The sequence below is a fragment of the Cloeon dipterum genome, unplaced genomic scaffold (assembly GCF_949628265.1).
Source record: "Cloeon dipterum unplaced genomic scaffold, ieCloDipt1.1 scaffold_12_ctg1, whole genome shotgun sequence".
Taxonomy (NCBI): Eukaryota; Metazoa; Arthropoda; class Insecta; order Ephemeroptera; family Baetidae; genus Cloeon; species Cloeon dipterum.
In genome coordinates, this window is record NW_027052679.1 from 883822 (window position 1) to 909361 (window position 25540).

At 50.0% G+C, this 25540-nt stretch overlaps 1 protein-coding gene and 1 long non-coding RNA gene across 2 annotated transcripts; both read left to right on the forward strand.

Annotated features, from left to right (window-relative positions):
* Positions 1-6755: 6755 nt before the first annotated feature.
* Positions 6756-15092, forward strand: LOC135947639 (uncharacterized). The gene is made up of 4 exons (XR_010575697.1): positions 6756-7976; positions 8383-8462; positions 14196-14832; positions 14925-15092. It is a non-coding gene; the product is annotated as an uncharacterized LOC135947639 (long non-coding RNA).
* A 117-nt stretch (positions 15093-15209) lies between these two features.
* On the forward strand, positions 15210-24606 carry LOC135947640 (uncharacterized). The gene is made up of 21 exons (XM_065496516.1): positions 15210-15293; positions 15360-15443; positions 15502-15648; positions 15706-15816; positions 15872-16208; positions 16264-16650; positions 16884-17575; positions 17628-17922; positions 18083-18346; positions 18413-18850; positions 18924-19172; positions 19245-19591; positions 19655-20094; positions 20170-20488; positions 20559-21066; positions 21202-21666; positions 21734-21982; positions 22045-22302; positions 22434-23159; positions 23222-23320; positions 23377-24606. The coding sequence occupies exons 1-21, from the start codon at positions 15214-15216 to the stop codon at positions 23653-23655; spliced, it is 6774 nt and encodes a 2257-aa protein (XP_065352588.1). The 5' UTR covers positions 15210-15213; the 3' UTR covers positions 23656-24606.
* Positions 24607-25540: the final 934 nt, after the last annotated feature.

A 25540-nucleotide genomic window follows, 5' to 3' on the forward strand; every position in this document is an offset into this window, starting at 1 on the left:
GCACTTAGAACTACAGACACGCGGATTCGTTTGCTGCCGCACAGATCGACGCTCCGAAGCTCGGTTTCACTCCGCCACAAGAACGTAATTCTTCAGAATTTTAACGCGCAGGCGGATTTCGATCCGCGAGGTCTCTTTCGAATCCTCTGGAACAACCCTCCCACCTGAACCGACCTGACAACATTTCTCAGGGTAGGTCACCCTGAGATCGTCATCGGCCGCACTTTTCGCGATTTTTCCAACGCCTTCGCCGCAATTAGACCCGCAGACACGCGGATTCGTTCGCCGCCGCACAGATCGACGCTCCGAAGCTATGTTTTACTTTGCCGCCAAGAACGTTTTCCTTCAGAATTTGAACGTGCAGGCGGATTTTGACCCGCGAGGTCTCTTTCGAATCCTTTTGAACAGCCCTCCCACCTGACTAACCCTGACAACCTTTCTCAGGGTAGGTCAACCTGAACTCTTCATCCGCCCAATTTTTCTTGATTTTTTCAACGCCTTCGCCACACTTAGACCCGCAGACACTTCGTTTCGTTCGCCGCCGCACAGATCGACGGTCGGAAGCTCGGTTTTACTTTGCCGCCAGGAACGTAATTCTTGGGAATTTGAACGCGCAGGCGGATTTCGATCCGCGATGTCTCTTTCGAATCCGCACGACCAGCCCTCCCACCTGAACCGCCCTGACAACCTTTCTCAGGGTAGGTCACCCTGAGCTCGTCATCGGCCCAACTTTTCTTAATTTTTTCAACGCAGTCACCGCACTTAGAACTGCAGACACGCGGTTTCGTTCGCTGCCGAACGGATCGACGTTCCAAAGCTCGGTTTTGCTTTGCCGCCAAGAACGTAATTCTTCAGAATTTGAACGCGCAGGCGGATTTGGACCCACGAGGTCTCTTTCGAACCCACTCGTCGAGCCCTTCAACGTGACCCACCCTGAGGACCTTTCTCAGGGTAGGCCGACCTGAAATCCGCCCGGGACCAACTTTTCGCGAATTTTTCAACGCCGCCCACCTTTTGGACCCCACCGCTCGCCACTTCGCAGACTCTCGACGCGATTCGCGAAAAATGCGAAGGATCAACACCTCGGGAACGATCTGCCCGCCCGCCTCGGTCGTCACGCGCCCGCAGGGCGGCAGGCGCCGCGGGGACCGGAGGTCCCCGCGGCGCGCGCAGCCGGGAGGGCCGGAGGCCCGGAGGGCGGCCGCGAAGCGGCCGTCGGCGCGCGCAGCGCCAAGCGTGCAACGCTTGTTCCCCTTACACTAATAGGGAACGGTTTGAAGCATTTTTGGAATCAATTATGTCCGAGGGCGGTTTCCGGACCCCCTCCCCGGATGCCCCCGGCTGCCCAAAGAGTTTTGCCGCCGGGCCCATAGGGGCCCCGGGGGGGCCCCCGACGTAAAACGCATCCCTATCTCCCAATGTAAAAAAATCGGCAATTCGGCCCCGATCACCCCCAAACCCGGGTGGCCGACGCGGGGGGGTGCCAAACCGAGATTCCCATGGGCAAAACCGCCATCTTGCCCATAGGCGAATTAATAAAAAAATAAAACCGAAAAAACACTTTTTACGGCCGTTTTGAGGCACCGGGGGTTGCAGGGGGAGGACGGGGGTGGCGGCGAATTCGATCCTATGCAGAATTTTGCGGCGAACACGCAGAACACCGGTTTTTGATCGTAGCACGAACAGGCGCAGAGTTATTCCCATTTAAAGTGTAAAAAACGCGAAATGGACATTCCACAATTTCGGTTTTCGGGGCCTAGCCGGGGCCCCGTGGGACCGCGGACCGATTTTGACGCACCAAAAAGTTTGTTTCAGCAAGGCGAGTCTGGGCATACCCGGTTTTGCAAAATCCGACCATTTTTAGAGAAACCGCGCGACTTTGAAGTTGCGAATTTTTGCCAAAGTCGAAATTTTTGAATTGAAAACGCGAATTCTGCCATAACCGAGGTTTACCCAGATATGACACCTATGCCCAGTTGCTAGGCACTTACTAGGGAACATTTGTTGCGATTTTAAAAAAAATTTATGGTTCTCAATTTTTTTAAAGTCGATTTAACCCCTTTTTTACGGGTTTTTTCCACTTTGGAAAATCGTGTAAATTTTCCGGGACAAGATTTCGAAAAACCCAGCGATCAATTTACGCAGAATATATCTGCGGACATTTTGAGACCAATTTCGAGCCGATCCGCTGAAAACTCGGATAGTTATAAACTTTTGAAACCTGAAAAACGTGGTTTTTTGCATTTCCGCCATAAGCAAAGCACGCCAAATTGGAAAATTCGCCAAAATTCCCACGGATCGACCCGAATCGAGATCTTTGAAAATCCGCAGCATCCGCATTCGTGCTGCCGGTGTCCAAACCAAATTTGAGCTTCGTACTGCCCATAGAAAAATTAAAATTGGCATTTTTCTTTATTTTCGTGCTTTCTGCACTCGAGCGTGTGTGCACAGCGACGGCCGTCAATTCGCATCAATTCAACCGCTGCACCGATTTCGACCCGCCAGGTCTCTTTCGATTCGTCTCGGCCAGCCCTGAAACCTGAGCTACCCTGACGACCTTTTCTCAGGGTAGGCCACCCTGAGATCGTCATCGGCCCGACTTTTCGTGATTTTTTCAACGCCGCCGCCGCACGTAGCCCCGCAGACACGCAGTTTCGTTCGCTGCCGCCCACATCGCCGCTCGGAAGCTCGGTTTCGCTCGGCCGCCAAGAACGTTTTTCTCTAGAATTTTAACGCGCAGGCGGATTTGGACTCACGAGGTCTCTTTCGAATCCATTTGAACAGCCCTCCCACCTGAACTGCCCTGACAACCTTCCTCAGGGTGTGCTACCCTGACATCGTCATCGGCCCGACTTTTCTCAATTATTTCAACGCCTTCGCCACACTTAGAACTTCAGACACGCGGTTTCGTTTGTTGCCGCCCAGATCGACGGTCGGAAGCTCGGTTTTACTCCGCCGCCAAGAACGTTTTTCTTCAGAATTTTAACGCGCAGGCGGATTTCGACCCACGAGGTCTCTTTCGAATCCGCACGACCAGCCCTCCCACCTGAACCACCCTGACACCCTTTCCCAGGGTGTGCTACCCTGGGATCATCATCCGCCCAACTTTACTCGATTTTTCCAACGCTTTTTTCGCACTTAGAAATGCAGACACGCGGATTCGTCCGCCGCCGCACAGATCGACGGTCGGAAGATCGGTTTTACTTTGCCGCCAAGAACGTAATTCTTCAGAATTTGAACGCGCAGGCGGATTTGGACCCACGAGGTCTCTTTCGAATCCATTTGAACAGCCCTCCCACCTGAACTGCTCTGACAACCTTCCTCAGGGTGTGCTACCCTGAGATCGTCATCGGCCCGACTTTTCTCAATTATTTGTACGCCTTCGCCACACTTAGAACTTCAGACACGCGGATTCGATCGCCGCCGCACAGATCGACGGTCGGAAGATCGGTTTTACTCCGCCGCCAAGACGGATTTCCTCTAGAATTTTAACGCGCAGGCGGATTTCGATCCGCGAGGTCTCTTTCGAATCCGCACAACCAGCCCTCCCACCTGAACCACCCTGACAACCTTCCTCAGGGTGTTCCACCCTGAACTCGTCATCGGCCCGACTTTTCTCGATTTTTCCAACGCAGTCGCCGCACGTAGCCCTGCATACACTTTGTTTCGTTCGCTGCCGCCCACATCGCCGCTCCGAAGCTCAGTTTCCCTCCGCCGCCAAGACAGCTTTCCTCTAGAATTTGAACGCGCAGGCGGATTTCGATCCGCGAGGTCTCTTTCGAACCCTCTCGACGCGCCCTTCAACCTGACCCACCCTGACGACCTTTCTCAGGGTAACCGACCTGAAATCCGCCCGGAACCAACTTTTCGCGATTTTTTTCAACGCCGCCCACCTTTTGGACCCCACCGCTCGCCACTTCGCAGACTCTCGACGCGATTCGCGACAAATGCCAAGGATTAACACCTCGCGAACGTTCTGCCCGCCCGCCTCGGTCGTCACGCGCCCGCAGGGCGGCAGGCGCCGCGGGGACCGGAGGTCCCCGCGGCGCGCGCAGCCGGGAGGGCCGGAGGCCCGGAGGGCGGCCGCGAAGCGGCCGTCGGCGCGCGCAGCGCCAAGCGTGCAACGCTTGTTCTACCATACTAATACGCGACGGTTTGAGGCGTTTTCCGAATCAATTCGGTCCGAGGGCGGTTTCCGGACCCGCCCCCCGAGTGGCCGAGGAACCCCCGAGGAGCCGCCCGCCGGGCCCGTAGGGGCCCCGCAGGGGCCCCCGACGTAGGAGGCGTCCCTATCTTCCTGTGTAAAAAAATCGGCAATTCGGCCCCGATCAACCCCCAAACCCGGGTGGCCGACGCGGGGGGGTGCACAACCTAGATTCCGATGGGCAAAACCGCCATCTTGCCCATAGGCGAATTAATAAAAAAATAAAACCGAAAAAACACTCTTTACGGGCATTTTGCGGCGACGGGGGTTGCAGGGGGAGGACGGGGGTGGCGGCGGGTTCGATCTTATTCAGAATTTTGCGGCGAACACGCAGAACACCGGTTTTTGATCGTAGCACGAACAGGCGCAAAGTTATTCCCATTTAAAGTGGAAAAAACGCGAAATGGACATTCCACAATTTCGGTTTTCGGGGCCTAGCCAGGGCCCTGTGGGACCCAGGACGGACTTTGAGGCACCAAAAAAATCGTTTTAGCGGGGCGCATCTGGGCATACCCACTTTTGCAAAATCCGACCATTTTCAAAAAAACCGCGCGACTTTGAAGTTGCGAATTTTTGCCAAAGTCAAAATTTGTGAATTTCAATCGCGATTTCCGCCAAAACCAGAGTTTTCCCAGATATGGCACCTATGCCCAGTTGCTAGGCACTAATTGGGGAACATTTTGAGAGCATTTTTAAAAATTATAACCGTCACGTTTTCCATTTATCTTCAATTTACCCCTTTTTTACGGGTTTTTTCCACTTTCGAAAATCGTGGAAATTTTCCGGGACAAGATTTCGAAAAACCCAGCGATCAATTTACGCAGAATTTATCTGCGGTCATTTTGAGACCAATTTCGAGGCGATCCGCGGAAAACTCGGACCGCTGAAAACTTTTGAAATCGGAAAAACGTGGTTTTTCGCACTTCCGCCATAAGCGCAACACGCCAAATTGGAAAATTCGCCAAATTTCCCACGGATCGACCCGAATCGAGATCGTTGCGAATCCGCAGCATCCGCATTCGTGCTGCCGGTCTGCAAACCAAATTTGAGCCTCGTACTGCCCATAGAAAAATTAAAATTGGCATTTTTCTTTATTTTCGTGCATTCTGCACGCGAGCGTGTGTGCACAGCGACGGCCGTCAATTCGCATCAATTCAACCGCTGGACCGATTTCGACCCGCGAGGTCTCTTTAGATTCGTCTCGACCAGCCATGAAACCTGAGCTACCCTGACGACCTTTTCTCAGGGTAGGCCACCCTGAGATCGTCATCGGCGTGACTTTTCTTGATTTTTTCAACGCAGTCACCGCACTTAGAACTGCAAACACGCGGTTTCGTTTGCTGCCGCCCAGCTCGCCGTACGCAAGCTCGGTTTCGCTCGGCCGCAAAGACGGTTTTCCTCTAGAATTTGAACGCGCAGGCGGATTTTGACCCGCAAGGTCTCTTTCGAATCCTCTCGACGAGCCCATCAACCTGACCCACCCTGAGGACCTTTCTCAGGGTAACCGATCTGAAATCCGCCCAGGACAAACTTTTCGCGAATTTTTCAACGCCGCCCACCTCTCCGACCCCGCCGCTCGCCATTTCGCAGACTCTCGGCGGACGCCCGCTCGGCGTTGCCGCCCGCTCGGCGTTCGCCGCCCGCTCGGCGTTCGCCGCCCGCTCGGCGTTCGCCGCCCGCTCGGCGTTCGCCGCCCGCTCGGCGTTCGCCGCCCGCTCGGCGTTCGCCGCCCGCTCGGCGTTCGCCGCCCGCTCGGCGGTCGCCGCCCGCTCGAGGCGCCCCCGCTCGGCGTTCGCCGCCCGCTCGGCGTTGCCGCCCGCTCGGCGTTCGCCGCCCGCTCGGCGTTCGCCGCCCGCTCGGCGTTCGCCGCCCGCTCGGCGTTCGCCGCCCGCTCGGCGTTCGCCGCCCGCTCGGCGGTCGCCCCCCGCTCGGCGGTCGCCGCCCGCTCGGCGTTCGCCGCCCGCTCGGCGTTGCCGCCCGCTCGGCGTTCGCCGCCCGCTCGGCGTTCGCCGCCCGCTCGGCGTTCGCCGCCCGCTCGGCGTTGCCGCCCGCTCGGCGTTCGCCGCCCGCTCGGCGCTCGCCGCCCGCTCGGCGTTCGCCGCCCGCTCGGCGTTCGCCGCCCGCTCGGCGTTCGCCGCCCGCTCGGCGTTCGCCGCCCGCTCGGCGCTCGCCGCCCGCTCGGCGTTCGCCGCCCGCTCGGCGTTCGCCGCCCGCTCGGCGTTCGCCGCCCGCTCGGCGTTCGCCGCCCGCTCGAGGCGCCCCCGCTCGGCGTTCGCCGCCCGCTCGGCGTTGCCGCCCGCTCGGCGTTCGCCGCCCGCTCGGCGTTCGCCGCCCGCTCGGCGTTCGCCGCCCGCTCGGCGTTCGCCGCCCGCTCAGCGTTCGCCGCCCGCTCGGCGGTCGCCGCCCGCTCGAGGCGCCCCCGCTCGGCGTTCGCCGCCCGCTCGGCGGTCGCCGCCCGCTCGAGGCGCCCCCGTCCGGCGGTCGCCGCCCGCTCGGCGCTCCTCCTGCCACGAGTTCGCGCCGAAGGCGCGTGCCGCCTCTCAATCTGGACTTTGACCCGACTCGGATTGATTTATAAAGTCGGCCAATATTACGTGCCGAAGGCACGTACCATCTTTCATTCGGGATTTCCAATTTAAATGAGTTAGATTTGACATTAATCCTGATTCTAAGGTGGTTTCCGTCCGTGTGTTAATAAAATTTCTTTTAAAATTCATAGAAATGTCTGAAAAAGTATGAAAAACAGGCATCTCAGGGCGAAGTACCCTGAAAAAGGTCGTCAGGGTACAAGAAATTTATGTGCCTCGTCGAGATGATTTTTTTGAGGCGTCGTGAGTTAAAATCCGTTGATCCGTTGAATTGTTTCATAAATAAAACCATTTGTGACAGTCTTCCGAGCCGAGCCGAGCAACAGTGAAAACCGAATTTTCCGAATTTTAATTTTTCTATGTGCGTTAGAAACTTCAAAAATGGTATGCACATCGGCAGCATGCATGAGTGTGCGATTTGGGTCCTTTCGGGGGAAAAAATTGCGTTTTTCTATTTAATTTTGGATACTTGCAAGCGCCGTCGTTTCCAACAAATTCAAAGAAATGCTAACAGCGTCAAAACCGGTTGCATTAAAAAATTACCGGTTTTTTCATAATGCCAAGCACAATTTAAATTCTTTTCAGCCTCAAAGCTGCCTGTTTGTAATTTATTTTGAGTTGTAAATATTAAATAAACCTTCTTTTACCAATTAACACCAGTTTCGTCTTTATTCGCAACGATTTGAACATAATTCACGATCTCATTCGTACCGGTACGAAGCAGCGCGCACCAGCGCCACCGCTGTTTTGCAGCAACCGCCGCGACGACTGCGATTTGCTTTGTTGACACAGCAGGTGCCTGAAGTGCTTCAAAGTTAATCTCGATTTTTCCCATCTTTTCTGACTTTTCCGATCCTTAGCGAGTGTTTTAGTGATAGTGAGTGTGTGCATCGTGTTAGTGAGAGTGCGTTTCATCGAGTGTAGCGTGTTTTAAGTGCGAAATTCGTGAGAAGAAAAGTGCCCCGTGTGTGTTGTGATTGCGTGTGTTGTGCGGCCGAACGCAAATTCGGCGGACATTTTCGAGTGAATCGTGCCGACGCGAGTGTTTCTGTGTGTTTTGTGAGTGAAAAAGTGAGTGTTTCAGTGAGTGAATAGTGTTTTTCAGTGAGTGCAGTGTTTCATTGTGCGACAAAAAGTGTTAGAACTTCTCATCGCAGCCGGAGACCACGCAGCCGCATCCCCAGGTTGGTGTTTCATTTTTGTATTTTTCATCATTTTTCGGCGGTTTTTCATGCCATCTTGCCTGTATCCACACTCGCGTACATAAACTACATTATCTGGCAACCTATTTGTCAGTTTGAAACCAGTTTTTCGGCCGAAATATTGCTACTGAATTTTTGTTTATGTGCGCACACACGCCGCTTCTCGGCTGGCCATTCGTGCATATAGACAAAAATTCAGAATCAAAATTTGAACCGAATAACGGTCTTGAAGTGGTCAAATAGGGTGTAGGATGGTGTAGTTTATGTCAATTTACATGGAGATTCTCAAATTAAGGTGGAATTACATGCATAATTCGCCAAAAACGATGAAATAAAATCGCGTGCTGCCTGTATACATTTAAATTAACCGAATTTCTTTCATCAACAGCGAGACCGAGGACAGCCGACGAGGACAGCAGACCACCGTGACAGCAGCTTTGGACCTTCGGACCAGGATCGCCGAACAAGGTAGGTGTTTTTATGTCAATTTCGAACGTTTTGTTACGCGCCGGTTTAGAATGCACCACAGGATGCCGCCCGTTTTAAATGTGGTTTTATCGTTAATTTCGCCGCCGCCGCCGCGTCCGCCGCCGCCTTTCGACATCGTACGACATTGTGTACACGCCGCCCTTTCGGCGACACTCGCCGGAGCCACCTGGCAATATATTTAAATTCTTTTCGGCCGTCACGCCTCGCTTTAAATTTTTTGATGGCCGGGAAATTGGCCAGCAGTGTTAGGAAATTATTTACTCCCTCCGCGGAAAGGAGGGAGCCGCTGTAAAAATTATTTTTGAAGGAATTTCTTAGTAAAACAATTTTTGCTGGCCAGGGAATTGGCCAGCAGTGTTAGGAAATTATTTACTCCCTCCGCGGAAAGGAGGGAGCTGCTGTAAATTTTTTTTTAAAGGAATATCTTAGTATAACAATTTTTGCTGGCCAGGAGATTGGCCAGCAGTGTTAGGAAATTATTTACTCCCTCCGCGGAAAGGAGGGAGCCGCTGTAAAAATTTTTTTTGAAGGAATATCTTAGTATAACAATTTTTGCTGGCCGGGAAATTGGCCAGCAGTGTTACGAAATTATTTACTCCCTCCGCCGAAAGGAGGGAGCTGCTGAAAAATTTTTTTTACCCTAAATTTAGCATTAAAATAATTTTTGCTGGCCAGGAAATTGGCCAGCAGTGTTAGGAAATTATTTACTCCCTCCGCGGAAAGGAGGGAGCTGCTGTAAAATTTTTTTTTAAAGGAATATCTTAGTATAACAATTTTTGCTGGCCAGGAAATTGGCCAGCAGTGTTAGGAAATTATTTACTCCCTCCGCGGAAAGGAGGGAGCCGCTGTAAAAATTTTTTTTGAAGGAATATCTTAGTATAACAATTTTTGCTGGCCGGGAAATTGGCCAGCAGTGTTACGAAATTATTTACTCCCTCCGCGGAAAGGAGGGAGCCGCTGTAAAAATTTTTTTTGAAGGAATATCTTAGTATAACAATTTTTGCTGGCCGGGAAATTGGCCAGCAGTGTTACGAAATTATTTACTCCCTCCGCCGAAAGGAGGGAGCTGCTGAAAAATTTTTTTACCCTAAATTTAGCATTAAAATAATTTTTGCTGGCCAGGAAATTGGCCAGCAGTGTTAGGAAATTATTTACTCCCTCCGCGGAAAGGAGGGAGCTGCTGTAAAATTTTTTTTTAAAGGAATATCTTAGTATGACAATTTTTGCTGGCCGGGAAATTGGCCAGCAGTGTTAGGAAATTATTTACTCCCTCCGCGGAAAGGAGGGAGCTGCTGAAAAATTTTTTTTACCCTAAATTTAGCATTAAAATAATTTTTGCTGGCCAGGAAATTGGCCAGCAGTGTTAGGAAATTATTTACTCCCTCCGCGGAAAGGAGGGAGCTGCTGTAAAATTTTTTTTTAAAGGAATATCTTAGTATAACAATTTTTGCTGGCCAGGAAATTGGCCAGCAGTGTTAGGAAATTATTTACTCCCTCCGCGGAAAGGAGGGAGCTGCTGTAAAATTTTTTTTTAAAGGAATATCTTAGTATAACAATTTTTGCTGGCCGGGAAATTGGCCAGCAGTGTTAGGAAATTATTTACTCCCTCCGCGGAAAGGAGGGAGCTGCTGTAAAATTTTTTTTTAAAGGAATATCTTAGTATAACAATTTTTGCTGGCCAGGAAATTGGCCAGCAGTGTTAGGAAATTATTTACTCCCTCCGCGGAAAGGAGGGAGCCGCTGTAAAAATTTTTTTTGAAGGAATATCTTAGTATAACAATTTTTGCTGGCCGGGAAATTGGCCAGCAGTGTTACGAAATTATTTACTCCCTCCGCGGAAAGGAGGGAGCTGCTGAAAAATTTTTTTTACCCTAAATTTAGCATTAAAATAATTTTTGCTGGCCAGGAAATTGGCCAGCAGTGTTAGGAAATTATTTACTCCCTCCGCGGAAAGGAGGGAGCTGCTGCAAAAATCTTTTTAGAAGGAATATCTTAGTATAACAATTTTTGCTGGCCAGGAAATTGGCCAGCAGTGTTAGGAAATTATTTACTCCCTCCGTGGAAAGGAGGGAGCTGCTGAAAAAATTTTTTTATTCCAAATTTTATGTTAGAAAAATTTTGGCTGGCCGGGAATGTGGCCAGCCGCGTTAGGGAATCAATTACTCCCTCCGCGGAAAGGAGGGAGCTGCTGACAATTTATTTTTAGAAGGAAATTCGCGTTAGAAAAATTTTGGCTGGCCGGTAATGTGGCCAGCCGCGTTAGGGAATCAATTACTCCCTCCGCGGAAAGGAGGGAGCTGCTGTAAAATTTTTTTTTAAAGGAATATCTTAGTATGACAATTTTTGCTGGCCGGGAAATTGGCCAGCAGTGTTAGGAAATTATTTACTCCCTCCGCGGAAAGGAGGGAGCCGCTGAAAAATTTTTTTTACCCCCAATTTCGCATTAGAATAATTTTTGCTGGCCGTGGAACTGGCCAGCAGTGTTAGGAAATTATTTACTCCCTCCGCGGAAAGGAGGGAGCTGCTGTAAAATTTTTTTTTAAAGGAATATCTTAGTATAACAATTTTTGCTGGCCAGGAAATTGGCCAGCAGTGTTAGGAAATTATTTACTCCCTCCGCGGAAAGGAGGGAGCCGCTGTAAAAATTTTTTTTAAAGGAATATCTTAGTATAACAATTTTTGCTGGCCAGGAAATTGGCCAGCAGTGTTAGGAAATTATTTACTCCCTCCGCGGAAAGGAGGGAGCCGCTGTAAAAATTTTTTTTGAAGGAATATCTTAGTATAACAATTTTTGCTGGCCGGGAAATTGGCCAGCAGTGTTACGAAATTATTTACTCCCTCCGCGGAAAGGAGGGAGCTGCTGAAAAATTTTTTTTACCCTAAATTTAGCATTAAAATAATTTTTGCTGGCCAGGAAATTGGCCAGCAGTGTTAGGAAATTATTTACTCCCTCCGCGGAAAGGAGGGAGCTGCTGCAAAAATCTTTTTAGAAGGAATATCTTAGTATAACAATTTTTGCTGGCCAGGAAATTGGCCAGCAGTGTTAGGAAATTATTTACTCCCTCCGTGGAAAGGAGGGAGCTGCTGAAAAAATTTTTTTATTCCAAATTTTATGTTAGAAAAATTTTGGCTGGCCGGGAATGTGGCCAGCCGCGTTAGGGAATCAATTACTCCCTCCGCGGAAAGGAGGGAGCTGCTGACAATTTATTTTTAGAAGGAAATTCGCGTTAGAAAAATTTTGGCTGGCCGGTAATGTGGCCAGCCGCGTTAGGGAATCAATTACTCCCTCCGCGGAAAGGAGGGAGTTGCTGACAAAATTTTTTTTAGCTGAAATTTCGCATTAGGAATATTTTTGCTGGCCGGGAATGTGGCCAGCAGCGTTAGAGAATCATTTACTCCCTTCGCGGAAAGGAGGGAGCTGCTGAAAATTTTTTTTTGCATGAAATTTCTTAGTAAAACAATTTTTGCTGGCCAGGAAATTGGCCAGCAGCGTCAGGAAATCATTTACTCCCTCCGCGGAAAGGAGGGAGCTGCTGTAAAAATTTTTTTAACTGAAATTTCTTATTAGGAATATTTTTGCTGGCCGTGGAATTGGCCAGCAGCGTTAGAGAATCATTTACTCCCTCCGCGGAAAGGAGGGAGCCGCTGAAAAAATTTATTTAGAAGGAATTTCTTAGTCAAACAATTTTTGCTGGCCAGGGAATTGGCCAGCCGCGTTAGGGAATCAATTACTCCCTCCGCGGAAAGGAGGGAGTTGCTGACAAAATTTTTTTTAGCTGAAATTTCGCATTAGGAATATTTTTGCTGGCCGGGAATGTGGCCAGCAGCGTTAGAGAATCATTTACTCCCTCCGCGGAAAGGAGGGAGCCGCTGAAAAAATTTATTTAGATGGAATTTCTTAGTTAAACAATTTTTGCTGGCCAGGGAATTGGCCAGCCGCGTTAGGGAATCAATTACTCCCTCCGCGGAAAGGAGGGAGTTGCTGTAAATTTTTTTTAAAGAAATTTCTTAGTAAAAGAATTTTTGCTGGCCAGGGAATTGGCCAGCCACGTTAGGGAATCAATTACTCCCTCCGCGGAAAGGAGGGAGTTGCTGACAAAATTTTTTTTAGCTAAAATTTCGCATTAGGAATATTTTTGCTGGCCGGGAATGTGGCCAGCAGCGTTAGAGAATCATTTACTCCCTTCGCGGAAAGGAGGGAGCTGCTGAAAATTTTTTTTTGCCTGAAATTTCTTAGTAAAACAATTTTTGCTGGCCAGGGAATTGGCCAGCCGCGTTAGGGAATCAATTACTCCCTCCGCGGAAAGGAGGGAGTTGCTGACAAAATTTTTTTTAGCTGAAATTTCGCATTAGGAATATTTTTGCTGGCCGGGAATGTGGCCAGCAGCGTTAGAGAATCATTTACTCCCTCCGCGGAAAGGAGGGAGCCGCTGAAAAAATTTATTTAGATGGAATTTCTTAGTTAAACAATTTTTGCTGGCCAGGGAATTGGCCAGCCGCGTTAGGGAATCAATTACTCCCTCCGCGGAAAGGAGGGAGTTGCTGTAAATTTTTTTTAAAGAAATTTCTTAGTAAAAGAATTTTTGCTGGCCAGGGAATTGGCCAGCCACGTTAGGGAATCAATTACTCCCTCCGCGGAAAGGAGGGAGTTGCTGACAAAATTTTTTTTAGCTAAAATTTCGCATTAGGAATATTTTTGCTGGCCGGGAATGTGGCCAGCAGCGTTAGAGAATCATTTACTCCCTTCGCGGAAAGGAGGGAGCTGCTGAAAATTTTTTTTTGCCTGAAATTTCTTAGTAAAACAATTTTTGCTGGCCAGGAAATTGGCCAGCAGCGTCAGGAAATCATTTACTCCCTCCGCGGAAAGGAGGGAGCTGCTGTAAAAATTTTTTTAACTGAAATTTCTTATTAGGAATATTTTTGCTGGCCGTGGAATTGGCCAGCAGCGTTAGAGAATCATTTACTCCCTCCGCGGAAAGGAGGGAGCCGCTGAAAAAATTTATTTAGAAGGAATTTCTTAGTTAAACAATTTTTGCTGGCCAGGGAATTGGCCAGCCGCGTTAGGGAATCAATTACTCCCTCCGCGGAAAGGAGGGAGTTGCTGACAAAATTTTTTTTAGCTGAAATTTCGCATTAGGAATATTTTTGCTGGCCGGGAATGTGGCCAGCAGCGTTAGAGAATCATTTACTCCCTCCGCGGAAAGGAGGGAGCCGCTGAAAAAATTTATTTAGAAGGAATTTCTTAGTTAAACAATTTTTGCTGGCCAGGGAATTGGCCAGCCGCGTCAGGAAATTATTTACTCCCTCCGTGGAAAGGAGGGAGCCGCTGAAAAAATTTATTTAGAAGGAATTTCTTAGTTAAACAATTTTTGCTGGCCAGGGAATTGGCCAGCCGCGTTAGGGAATCATTTACTCCCTCCGCGGAAAGGAGGGAGCTTCTGGAAAATGTTTTTATGCGAAGATTTGCACAATTTTAATATTATTCCCACTAATTTTGTATTTTAATCAATCTCTTTTGAAATAATTCTATGACCAATATGTCTAATATTTGCAGGACAAACGTGCAGCAGCATTTATGATATTTTAATATTAATTTCTTCATCTCTTTGAATTGCTTCCAGGAAATTAATTTTTCATATTATTTTTTGATAACAAATGTTTTAACTGCATTTCTAATGTTTAGCCCTTTTCTTTTGTTAATTGTTTTTTTAGATGCCGAGGCCAAAGAAATCCCATCGCGGTCGTTTCCAGAAGAAGGCCAAGAGTGCCACGACAGCTTCAGCATCTTCAGTCCAAACCCAACGGACTGAAGAAGATGCAGAAACCAGCACCGTCAACACCGGGTCCCAGTCAGTGTTCAAAAAGCCTGCTCCAAGACCAAAAACCGCCACATCCAGCGTGTCGAGTCGAGACACTTCATCGTCTTCGACCTCAGCTTCGGTGTCGTCGCGTGCGCCTGTCGAAGGCCTACCACATCAAGTAGAGCAGATCGACGTTGGCCAGTGGTTGGTGAGCGGCCAATACAACACAGAAACCAATCAAGGTGACATGATTTTTATTTAAATATAATAATTTCTTCCTCAATTCAACTGCTTCCTCAATATTTCATGTTCCTTTGTTCTTATGCTTTTTCTTTCAGGTGGTCAAAGAGGACGTGGACGTGGGCGTGGACGTGGACGTGGACGTCCAAAAAAAACAGACAAACGTCCCCAATCTTGGCGGAGCCAGACCCCAAGTGCGAGTGTCTCCGAGCCCAGTTTGCCACCACCAGATGATCAAGTAGATGATGAACCTCAAGAAAGTGAAGAGTTGGCGAGGAGCGACCAAAACAACGGCGCAACTATTCAAGGTGACATGATATTTTATTAAATCTGTTATTATCTAACTGAATTCAAGAGCTTTATTATTTAATTGTCAATTTTTTCTTAATTTTTTGTTCAGGTGGGCGAAAAAAAGGAGGTCGCCCAAAAAAGTCTGTCAAGAATCCTGGTTGGTTTCGTCCCAAGACCCAGAGTTCCAGTGTGACCCAACCCAGTTTGCCGGCGCCCGAGGTACCACTTGATGATGAACCCCAAGAAAGACAAACGCCAATGAATCGGCCAGCTCCACCAAGGGAACTGGTGAGTCATATAAATATTATGAAATTAATCCATGTACTCAATTTTTCCCATTGTTGTGACCAAATTTGATGACTCAATTTTGCAAATTTTTCTCATTCCAGCCAACAGACATGGCAGGTCTGGCGCGGTTGGCGAACACGATTTTCATGGAGAGAGTCGCCGCTGAGTTAGCCAGGAGGCTGGCAATGAGGTAAATTTCAAATTTTTTTTTCAAACTGAAAACGGTAATTGAAAAATAAACTTTTAAATTTCCCAGCCAAGAGGATGCTCCAAATGCGCAGCCTGAGGTCGTCGCTCAGGAACCAACACAGCCACGACGATCCAGGAGGATTGCCACCAGGTTGGATTTCTGTATTATGAGTTTGAACTTGATTTTACCACTGTTATAACTTTTGCAGGTCGTCAGCGTCATCTACAAGAAGCGACGCCGCTCGAGCTGACCCTGTTCCGGACGATCAGGAATCCGAGGGAAACCGCAGGAAACCCAGGGGAAGGAGTGCTCCCGCTGCTGCGGGGCAAACCAGTGCTCGCAGGGGCAGACGAAGGTAACAATTTTGATAACTAATGATTTCGATTAATTTTGACATTGATAATTTGTTCAGCGGAAAAGTTCAACATGAAGGAGTTCAACTCGATGACGACGAGCACCCTGAGCCTGCAGAGGTCGTGAGAGATCCGGCGCGCCGCCGAACATCGCGCCGCATTTCAAGCCGGTTTGTTAATAATAATCTTTAATTTTTAACATCATTTTATTCAAATTTTTTCCAGTTTGTCAGCTGCCTCATCTGTCAACACTTCCGATACCAGCCTGGGAGGTGTGGCCGACGCGGGTCCAGTTGTCGCTGCTGACGTCCAGGTCGTCCAGGCTCCTGGCGGCCCTGGCGGCCCAGGTGGCCCTGGCGGCTCAGATGACCCTGGCGACTCTGGCGGCGACGACGACAACGGTGGACCTGCTGATGCCGCTGACGGAAGTGAGGGTGAAGCCGCTACACCAGTTTTGACGCCTGAAGACCAGCAAGATGCGAACTTTGAGCCACCTGAGTGGGTGCGGAGACAAGTTGGGCTCCCAATTCCTAGAGCTCCAACTGTTCCCATCGTGATCCAGGTATTTTTTTTATTGTAAACTGTTTGCAGCTACTTTGAACAAACTTGAATTTCAGCAGGACAACCACGACTACCACCCTGACCCGCGGCGGCCAGCTCAACCTCCAAGAGGTCTCCGAGGGGAGCGAGACATCCGCAATTACAACAGGGCAGTTCGCGAGGGCACTTACAACGCAGCGCGAGGACCGCTGCCCGACAACGTCCAAAGATTTCCGCTCGGGACCTTTGGCGGTGACCCCGACAACGACGGCGGGATCTACAGGTGCCGCCACTGCCGGGCTTGGTTCTTCCCAGCAGAACTCACTCCTGATGACATCGCACGAGGTCTGTACACTTGCTGCACGAGGGGAAAGGTTCCCATTCTTCCCGCTGAAGATTATCCTGAAGAGTTGGTGTTTGTGCTTCGAGATCACAAAAGACACGTCCGCACCATCAACCTTTTGGTGAGTTTATATTTATATTACTGATATTGAAAAATTTTATCAATCGCAACCTGAAATAACTTACCTGAAATCACCTGAAAAGAAAGTTAAAATAAAATTAGCGAACATTATAATTGAGAATTAAAAAACTAATTTTGCACTATTGACCTGAAGTTATTTTCGCCAAACCTGAAAATTGAAATATTTTAATTATTCGTGTCTTCATCATTGCCTTTGCTCTTTGTTGCTTTCAGATCGCCCCTGCTCAGTTCGAGGCCAAACGCGTGCAATTCCCAACGACACCAGGAAGACGCGCGCCAAATATCTACAAAATCCACGGCCAGACGCACGCCTACCTGCCACCGCTCGATCCCAGGCCAGCGGCGAACGAGGCGGGCACCGCAGCAGGCGGACGACCGGGAGTCCAGCAGCGCCGCAACTGCCAGCTGATTGGCTTTGTCACCCCCCAGAGGGTGGCTGAGCAGGTGGTCGGAGGTTTGACGCACCAAAAACCGCCAGAAGATGTCGTCGCCACAATCGTCGAGTACATGGAAGAAAACAATCCCTACTTCAAGATGTTCTCCCTGGCGCACATGTACATCGACGAAGAACTGAGGAACAACGGTACCGTGGGAGAAGTCACCATCGTCTTCAAGAATCCCAACAGAGACAAGGTCACCTTGCGCCACAACACCCACGCGCTGCCGGCAGAAGAGAACGAGGTGGCGGCACTCTTCGCGGCAGGTGGTGAGCCAGACGGTATGAACACCTTCGTCGTCAAAGATGGACAGCGAGTGCGCCTGAAGCCGACCGACCCGAACCGCGACGCCCTCGTCTACCCGTTGATGTACCCCAAAGGAGTCGTCGGTTGGCACCCGAACATCCAGCACGTCGGACCCAACGTCACCGCCACAAGAAATCGCGTCACGATGAACGAGTTCTACAAGTAAGTTTAATCCAATTCATCCATGAAAAACCACTAATGAAAAACTTTTCAGGTTCAAGATGTACCGGCGACGTCCTCTGCAGGTTGAGCTGAACTGCGGGACCCTGACGCAGCAATTCGTCATCGACCAGTGGGTCCGCATCAACCAGAACCGTTTCAGCTTCCTCGAGTACGGCTTGGACCAAGAGCTCATGTTTGCCTCAAGGAGGGACTTGGTGGAGTACATGGAGAAGATCGCGGACGACATGAGTTACGAGGTCGGCAGATCCGTCGTCCTGCCGAGGAGCTTCCAGTACGGGGACGAGGCGATGAAGACTCTGTTCCAACATGCCATTGCTTCCATCAAGGTAAATTACGATAAACAATTTGCAAATTCGTTTAAAATTCAATAATTTTCGATATAAACTTGAAAAAACCTGAAAAAATTTGTCCAATACTTATACAAACCTGACGAAATGCTAAGCTGAAAAGAAAAACATTAATTAAAACACTTTTCTTATGTTCCAGAGAACCGGTGTTCCCACTTTCTTCGTCACGATGACGGCCAACCCACGCGAGCTGGAGTTTGACGACATCCCAGGCTTCGACTCCAATGACGGCTCCCTCAACAGCGACATCGTGTGCCGGGCATTCTGGGCCAAAGTGCTGAAGCTGAAGAAGATGCTGCTGGACGATCAGGTAATGGGACACGTCACTAATTACATCTTTGTTACAGAATTCCAGAAACGAGGACTTCCCCACATCCATCTCATCCTGACGACCAGCTCACCGGTGAGTTTTAAGTCAAAACCTGAACTTGAATTTAGTTTTAATTCTTTGCTTCCATGTCTGTTTCAGTTGGTCAACCCTGGTGACGTCGATGCCTACGTGTCCACCTCCATCCCTGACGAACACCGCGACCCTGAACTTCATGACACCGTGAAGAGATATATGCTGCATCGGTGCACCTACCTCTGTGCTGGCGGCAGAGGTGGAGTCTGCAAGAAAGGTTTTCCTGCACCGTTCCGCGACGAGACTGTCCTCAACGACGGGCGCGGGTTCGTCCAGCTGAGGCGACTGGACGACGGACGCAAGATCAAAGTTCGGGGCAACGAGTATACCAACCAGCACGTTGTCCCGTACAACCCGCTCCTCCTGAAGACGATGCGATGCCACATTAACGTCATGCCCTTCGTGAACATGAAGCAAGTTCGCTACATTGTCAAGTACATCACGAAGGGCCCGGACATGGCGGTCATCGAGCAGACTGCGCGAACGACAGGGCATCGCATTCGGGTGAGTTTATCTCATTTCTAAAACTTTGAGAAATTTTGATGCTAACACTTTGAAATTTTTGCAATTGTTCCAGAATGCGAACCGGCTGACTCGTCGTGATCGGATGGCTCTCAGCATGGAGGTGCGCAACTACATCAGCGGCGGCGCCCCCAACGACAACGCCCAGGAGGCGGAGGTGGAGGCGGAGGAAGACGACGACGAACCTTGCAACGGCATCCTCTGCGTCAACGAGATCAAGAAGACCTTGGATTGCATGTACACGACGTCCACAGAGGCAACCTGGCGCACTCTTCAGCTTCCCATGAAGGACATGTTGTTCACGGTGAGTTGAATCGACAATTTGTGTGCGCATTGTCTGAGTGTAATGTTGTTTGTTTTTCATTTTTTCCCACAGGTGTACGACTTGAAGGTACACACTGAGGAGGAGACGCCGGTCTTCTGGAGGGCGCGTGGACAGGAGGCGATCGTCGAGGCTGCCACACGGCCTCTCAAGAATACAAGGTTCCTCGGTTTCATGGACGTCTGCAGGAACGCGCTTGACCCTGAGGAGCTCGCCCTGCTGAACCGCATCAAATTTGTGGAGCTGCCTCAACACTACGTGTGGAATGACAAGGACCGCGTCTGGACACGCCGCAAGAGGGGAGGCGAGAAGATCATCGGCGTCGTCTCCACCGTCAGCCCCAAGAACATCCAACGGTACTGGCTGCGCGCCATCGTTCAACACAGAGCGTTCATCACCAGGTTGGTTCTTTAAAATATATAATTACCAATTTATTCTCTTCACGACCTTTCTTTTTTTCACAGCTACCAGGACGCCAAAACCGTTGATGGGGTTGAGTACGCCACCTTCCGCGAGGCAGCTGTGGCCCTGGGACTTGCTCGCAACGACCTTGAGCACCTCAACTGCCTGCGGGAGGCGGCGGGGATGGAAGCGACGCCGTTCGCCATGCGCATCCTGTTTCTCCTCTTGCTCCTCCACGCAGCACCAGCAAGGCCGGCTCAGCTCTTCGAGCAAGTTTGGGAGAGCTTGGTCGGCGAATTCCACCTGAGACGCGACCCCGAAGGAAGTCGACTCCGCGTGCTGCGCTACCTCGCCAGGAAGCTGCTGCTCAACAACGCTCCCCTGGACGAGGAGCTGTTCGCGGAGATCAACATCGACGAGCTCCGCGCCACCATCGATGACGACATGACGGTGGACGAGGCAGTGGACGACGACGTCATCCCTGACGGTGCCGCTGTCCAAGGTGAGATTTCTTTTTCAGAATTTTAACTCGGAATTATATGTTTATTAACAATCGCTCCACCGACTTTGATTTCAGATCAGTACGACAGACTGAACGTCCAACAGCAGGAGGTGGTGGACACCATCATGGAGGCCGTGCTGGACTACTCGTCGCCCGACCACCTCGACCAGTGCCGGCTCTTCTTCATGGAAGGTCCAGCCGGCACCGGCAAGACCCACACGTACAGAGTCATCGTGCAGAAGCTGGCGCTGATGGGCATGTCCACCATCAACATGGCGTTCACCGGAGTCGCGGCCGCCCTTCTCGACAACGGACGCACCCTTCACTCTGCCCTTGGCCTGCCCATCCCTCTCACCAGGGACTCGGAGTCTCACCTTCAGCCCCAGTCTACAAAGTAAGAAATAAATGTGCAAACAATTTTTTGAATCTGAAAATAACCACATTTTGTGTTTGTCTGTTCGCAGCTACAAGTTGGTTCAGGGTGCCAGCCTCGCGATCATCGACGAGGTCACGATGGCGTCCGTGAACGCCTACAAGGCGGCGGACAGGCTGTTCACCCGAGCCAAGGACCCTGAGTCAACTTCGCCGTTTGGAGGCTGCCCGGTGCTCTTCGGAGGGGATCTCCGTCAACTGTGTCCGATCCCCAATCAGAACGAGACAGTTGACGAGATCCACTTCAGGAACTCCGAGCTGTTGGCGCAGTGCCAAGTTCTCCATCTGACAGAGAACATGAGGGCCAACGAGGACGAGCGCGACTTCGCCCAGCTTCTCAAGACCATCGGCGAAGGTTCCCACCCGTGCCCTCCAGAACTTCCCGAAGGTTCCTTTGTCGTCCCTGACGAGTGGATCCTGCCCAACAACAACCTGGACCAGTTGATCCACTGGACCTTCGGCGACGATCCGTCTGTTGAGGGCGAGGACTGCGCCATCCTGACGGCCAAGAACGACGACTGCAGGAAGATCAACAACCGCGTAAGTTTGAAACTGAATATTAGACTTGATATTTATATAAACTTGAAGGGAATTTTTACAACTTTGTGCTTCTTAAAATGTATTTCAAATTGTGATTTACATTAATGAATGTGTTTTATGTTCTTATGCTTTCAGATCTTGGCCAAGATGGCGGGACCTGAAGAGGTTTCAGTCCTGCTGTCCGAGGACAGCGTTGTCGACGACGATCCCAACAACCCTCTCGTCGACGACGGTGGAGACCTTCCCGAAGACCGCCGCCTCATCCAGCTGGACGAACTCCACATCCTGAACCCTCCCGGCCTGCCCTACCACGACCTTAACATCAGGGTCGGTGCCATTGCCATCATCATCCGAAACCTCGATGTCGCCAGCGGGATCGTCAATGGCACCAGGGTTTGCGTCGAGGACTTCACCAGAAACAGGGTCAGGGTGAGAGTTCTCAGCGGTGCCGACCGGATTAGAGGACGCGTCATCGAGCTGCCGAGGATCGAATTCGTCGGAGATGTCAGCCCGCTCGTCAAGATGAGAAGAATTCAGTTTCCTCTCAAGATTGCGTTCGCCATGACCATCAACAAGAGCCAGGGCATGACTCTGCGCAAGGTTAGTTGTTCATCAAACGTTGCAATCACATATATATTCTAACTTTGTTCTCCAACTTTGATTTCAGGTCGGCGTTTTTCTCCGCAGATATCTGTCCGACCACGGCAAGCTCTACGTCGCTCTCAGCAGAGTACGTAGAGCTCAGGACATCAGGATGGTGCTGTGTCCGGACGACAGGCAGGGACGGCATCCGGACACCGGGGCATGGTTCACCCACAACGCGGTCCGCCATCACCTGTGGAACCTCGAGGAACCGCCGGCACCACCACGGCCGGAAGAAGAAGTTCCTCCTCCTGTCCAGCTTTTCACAGGACATGTGAGTTTCAGACAAAAGGTAAATTTCCAAACTTTTATTGATCGTTTCTTTTCATTTTCCAGGACAACTGCGTTGTGGAGCCTGCCGTGTCTGATGATGGACAGGATGAAGACGACGACAGAGAGGACGACGACGGCGAGGATGACGACGACGACGACGACGACTACGACGACGACGACGACTACGAGATGGACGACGGTGACGAAGAGGACGAAGACGTCAACTGGCGACCGCCCCGCCCTTTGACCCCGCTGGAAGAGCCCGTCGACGCTGCTCAAGCTGAGTTGAACTTGGCCACCTTCATGGAGGAGCTCGCAGAGGTGAGAAATACTTTGACAAACCTGAAATATTATTTAACCTGAAAATTTAAACTAACAACATCTGAAAAGTTAGAAAAAACACCTGAAAAAAAGAACGCACTTGGTAAATAAAATCATCCCTTTGCTTTCAGCGCGACCGCGAACGTGGACGTCCACCAATGCCTGAAGAAGGATCGCCCAGGCAGAGATTTCAGCAGCGATTCTTCAGCCAGGAAGTGATGAACGAGTTCACGTTTGATGGCCGCGGCTCCCATCCTGATGACATCGCGGAGTTGGTCGACGAGGACGACGACAACTGGGAGCCGATGCCGCAAGAAGACCTGGACGAGCAGTGCGCCTCAGCGATCGTGCACGTCCTCCGTTCCCCGAGGATCACCAGCAACCTCAACACCCAGGAACGAGACGAGCGCCAGCAAGAGCACCTGATGGAGGTCTACTTTGAGGACATTCGACGGGAAAATGAACATCATCGTTCCCCGAGCGTCGCCAGCAACCTCAACACTCAGGAACGACATGACCGCCAGCAGGAGCGCCTGACGGAGATCTACTTTGAGGACGTGAGGCGGGAAAACGAACATCTCCAGATGCAGCCCCAAACATCACTGCCAACAGCCGACTGGAGGTCCCGTTTCAACAGTGAAGACTTCTTGGACGACGGCGCCGATTTCTCTGTCTTCACAAAGTTCGACGCTGAAAATCCAGCTAGCGTCGGCCACTTCAAGAAGATGGCAGAGCAGAGTTGGCTCAAAAGACATCCCAACTTCAAGATCTCCGAAACGGACCTTCGAGACGCCGGGCCTTCAACATCAGGGACCAGCAACAAAAGGGCGGCCGCGGTCTCCAACACGCCGGGATCGGTAAGACACTTTGAAATTCGCTTGCAATTCATACTATGACACTTTAAATTTTTCTGTTTCAGGACAACCCACCTCCACCAAAGAGGACACCGGCCAGGCTGAGATTGGACGACGAGGACAACGACGACTTGACATCGTGTTTCCTGAGCTTGCAGTTGCAGGTAATTGATATTTGAATTAAAATTTTGACAATTTAACTTACTCTATTCTTTTGCAGCTTCCAGAACTGCTCAACGAGGCTCTGCAAAACACAGAGGCTCGTGAACAAGCCGAGCGGTTGCAACACCAAGGAGCGTTCCTACCCGCCGCTGCCTTCCAACCTGAGTTCCTGGGCTTGCAGCGGACCGGGCAATTCGGCACTCAAGAGCCACAACTGCGCGCCAGGGAACAAGATCCTCGCCAAGTCCACTCGCAGCCTCCAGAGTCCGACTTCCTGAGAGTGATGACCCACTGGATGGAGGTAGATACCAGCTCGGAAGACGACCAGATGCAGTGAGTGATTCGACCCTTCGATTGACACTTTAGTTTGATTTCCTTTTTTTCCATGCGGCAAGTCGGGGTTTCAAGCAAATCAGCGCGGCGACCAATCGGATGAGCCAGCTCTTCACGCCACCAAGCGTTCACTTCTCTCTAGAGCGTCGGAGATCTTTAGAGATTTGGACGCTAGGTGGCGTGAAGAGCTGGCTCATCTGATTGGTCGCCGCGCTGATTTGCTACATATTACTTACTTTCTGACTTTCCGCTCATTTTCAACTTATATCCAATTTGTGTTTTATTTGAGTTTCATTAATTTCTTCTCATTCCTGTTTGAAATGTATCTTCCAACTTAAGAGCAAGTCGTGGTTTCAAGTAAATCAGCGCGGCAACCAATCGGATGAGCCAGCTCTTCACGCCACCAAGCGTCCACTTCTCTCTAGAGCGTCGGAGATCTTTAGAGATTTGGACGCTAGGTGGTGTGAAGAGCTGGCTCATCTGATTGGTCGCCACGCTGATTTACTACACATTCCTTACTTTCTGACTTTTCGCTCATTTTCAACTTATTTCCAATTTGTGTTTTATTTAAATTTCATTAATTTTTTCTCATTCCTGTTTGATAATATGTAACTTCCTACTTAAGAATTTATAATATTAAACTGTATTTGAAAAGCAACCTAGATTATTGTAACTTCAAACGACTGAATAAATAAAGACTTATTATTGTAATTCCTGATTAGACTTAGAATAAAGTAATTTAATTTGTAATATGTAATCTGCGATAGTTGTAATCGATGAGACTTGAATTAAAATGTTTAATTTTTGTGATAGAATTGACACTTCCATGTAAATGCACATAAAATTACTGTAAATTTATCGAATTGTATTAAACACATTGTAATAAATCGTAATAAGCAATCCTTTGTAATACTGAGACCTGAAATAAATTGCCATTGTTATTTTTTAAAATTAATTTCAACTTTTTAATTTCCTCAAAAAACCCTTCATAGTGCCAGTTTTAGAAAATTGTGAAATAGTATAATATTTAAAATCACCCTTTGATTCGTTTCCTTTCGCCCAGCTCGGCGCACGAAAGCTCGACTTCGGTCGGTCGAAAAACACGGTTTTTCTTGAGCAATTGAACGCGTAAATGGATTTTGACAAAAGAGGTCTCAAATGAAAGGTATCATCGAGCTTAACAAAATGACCTACCCTGACAACCTTTCTCAGGGTATCCCGACCTGAGATCCTTCCCGCAGCCAGTTTTTAACGCATTTTCTTCGATTTTGGCCACATTTGACTGTACCTGACGACGAAATTTAACCTTCAGCCATTCCCGACCTTCCCCAGGTCGCGCGACCTGATTTCTGCTTTTCGCCGGATTCGCCGGCTTTGAAACTGCCGTTGCTTCCTATTGTCACTTTGGCGTGATATCTCCATCAATTTCGTCGTTTTCTTGCGATATTTGAGATTTCGACGACGCCGCTTCGGCGCCACGGTGTAATTTTCAAATAAATTCAACGGATCAACGGATTTCAGCCCGCGAGATCTCTATCAATTCGTCTTCGCTATCCCTTCCACCTAACCCAACCTGACAATCTTTCCAAGGGTAGGCCGACCTGAAATCCGCCCGGGACCAACTTTTCGCGATTTTTTTTAACGCCGAGGATCTCTCAGACCCCACCGCTCGCCACTTCGCAGACTCTCGACGCGATTCGCGAAAAATGCCAAGGATTCACACCTCGCGAACGTTCTGCCCGCCCGCCTCGGTCGTCACGCGCCCGCAGGGCGGCAGGCGCCGCGGGGACCGGAGGTCCCCGCGGCGCGCGCAGCCGGGAGGGCCGGAGGCCCGGAGGGCGGCCGCGAAGCGGCCGTCGGCGCGCGCAGCGCCAAGCGTGCAACGCTTG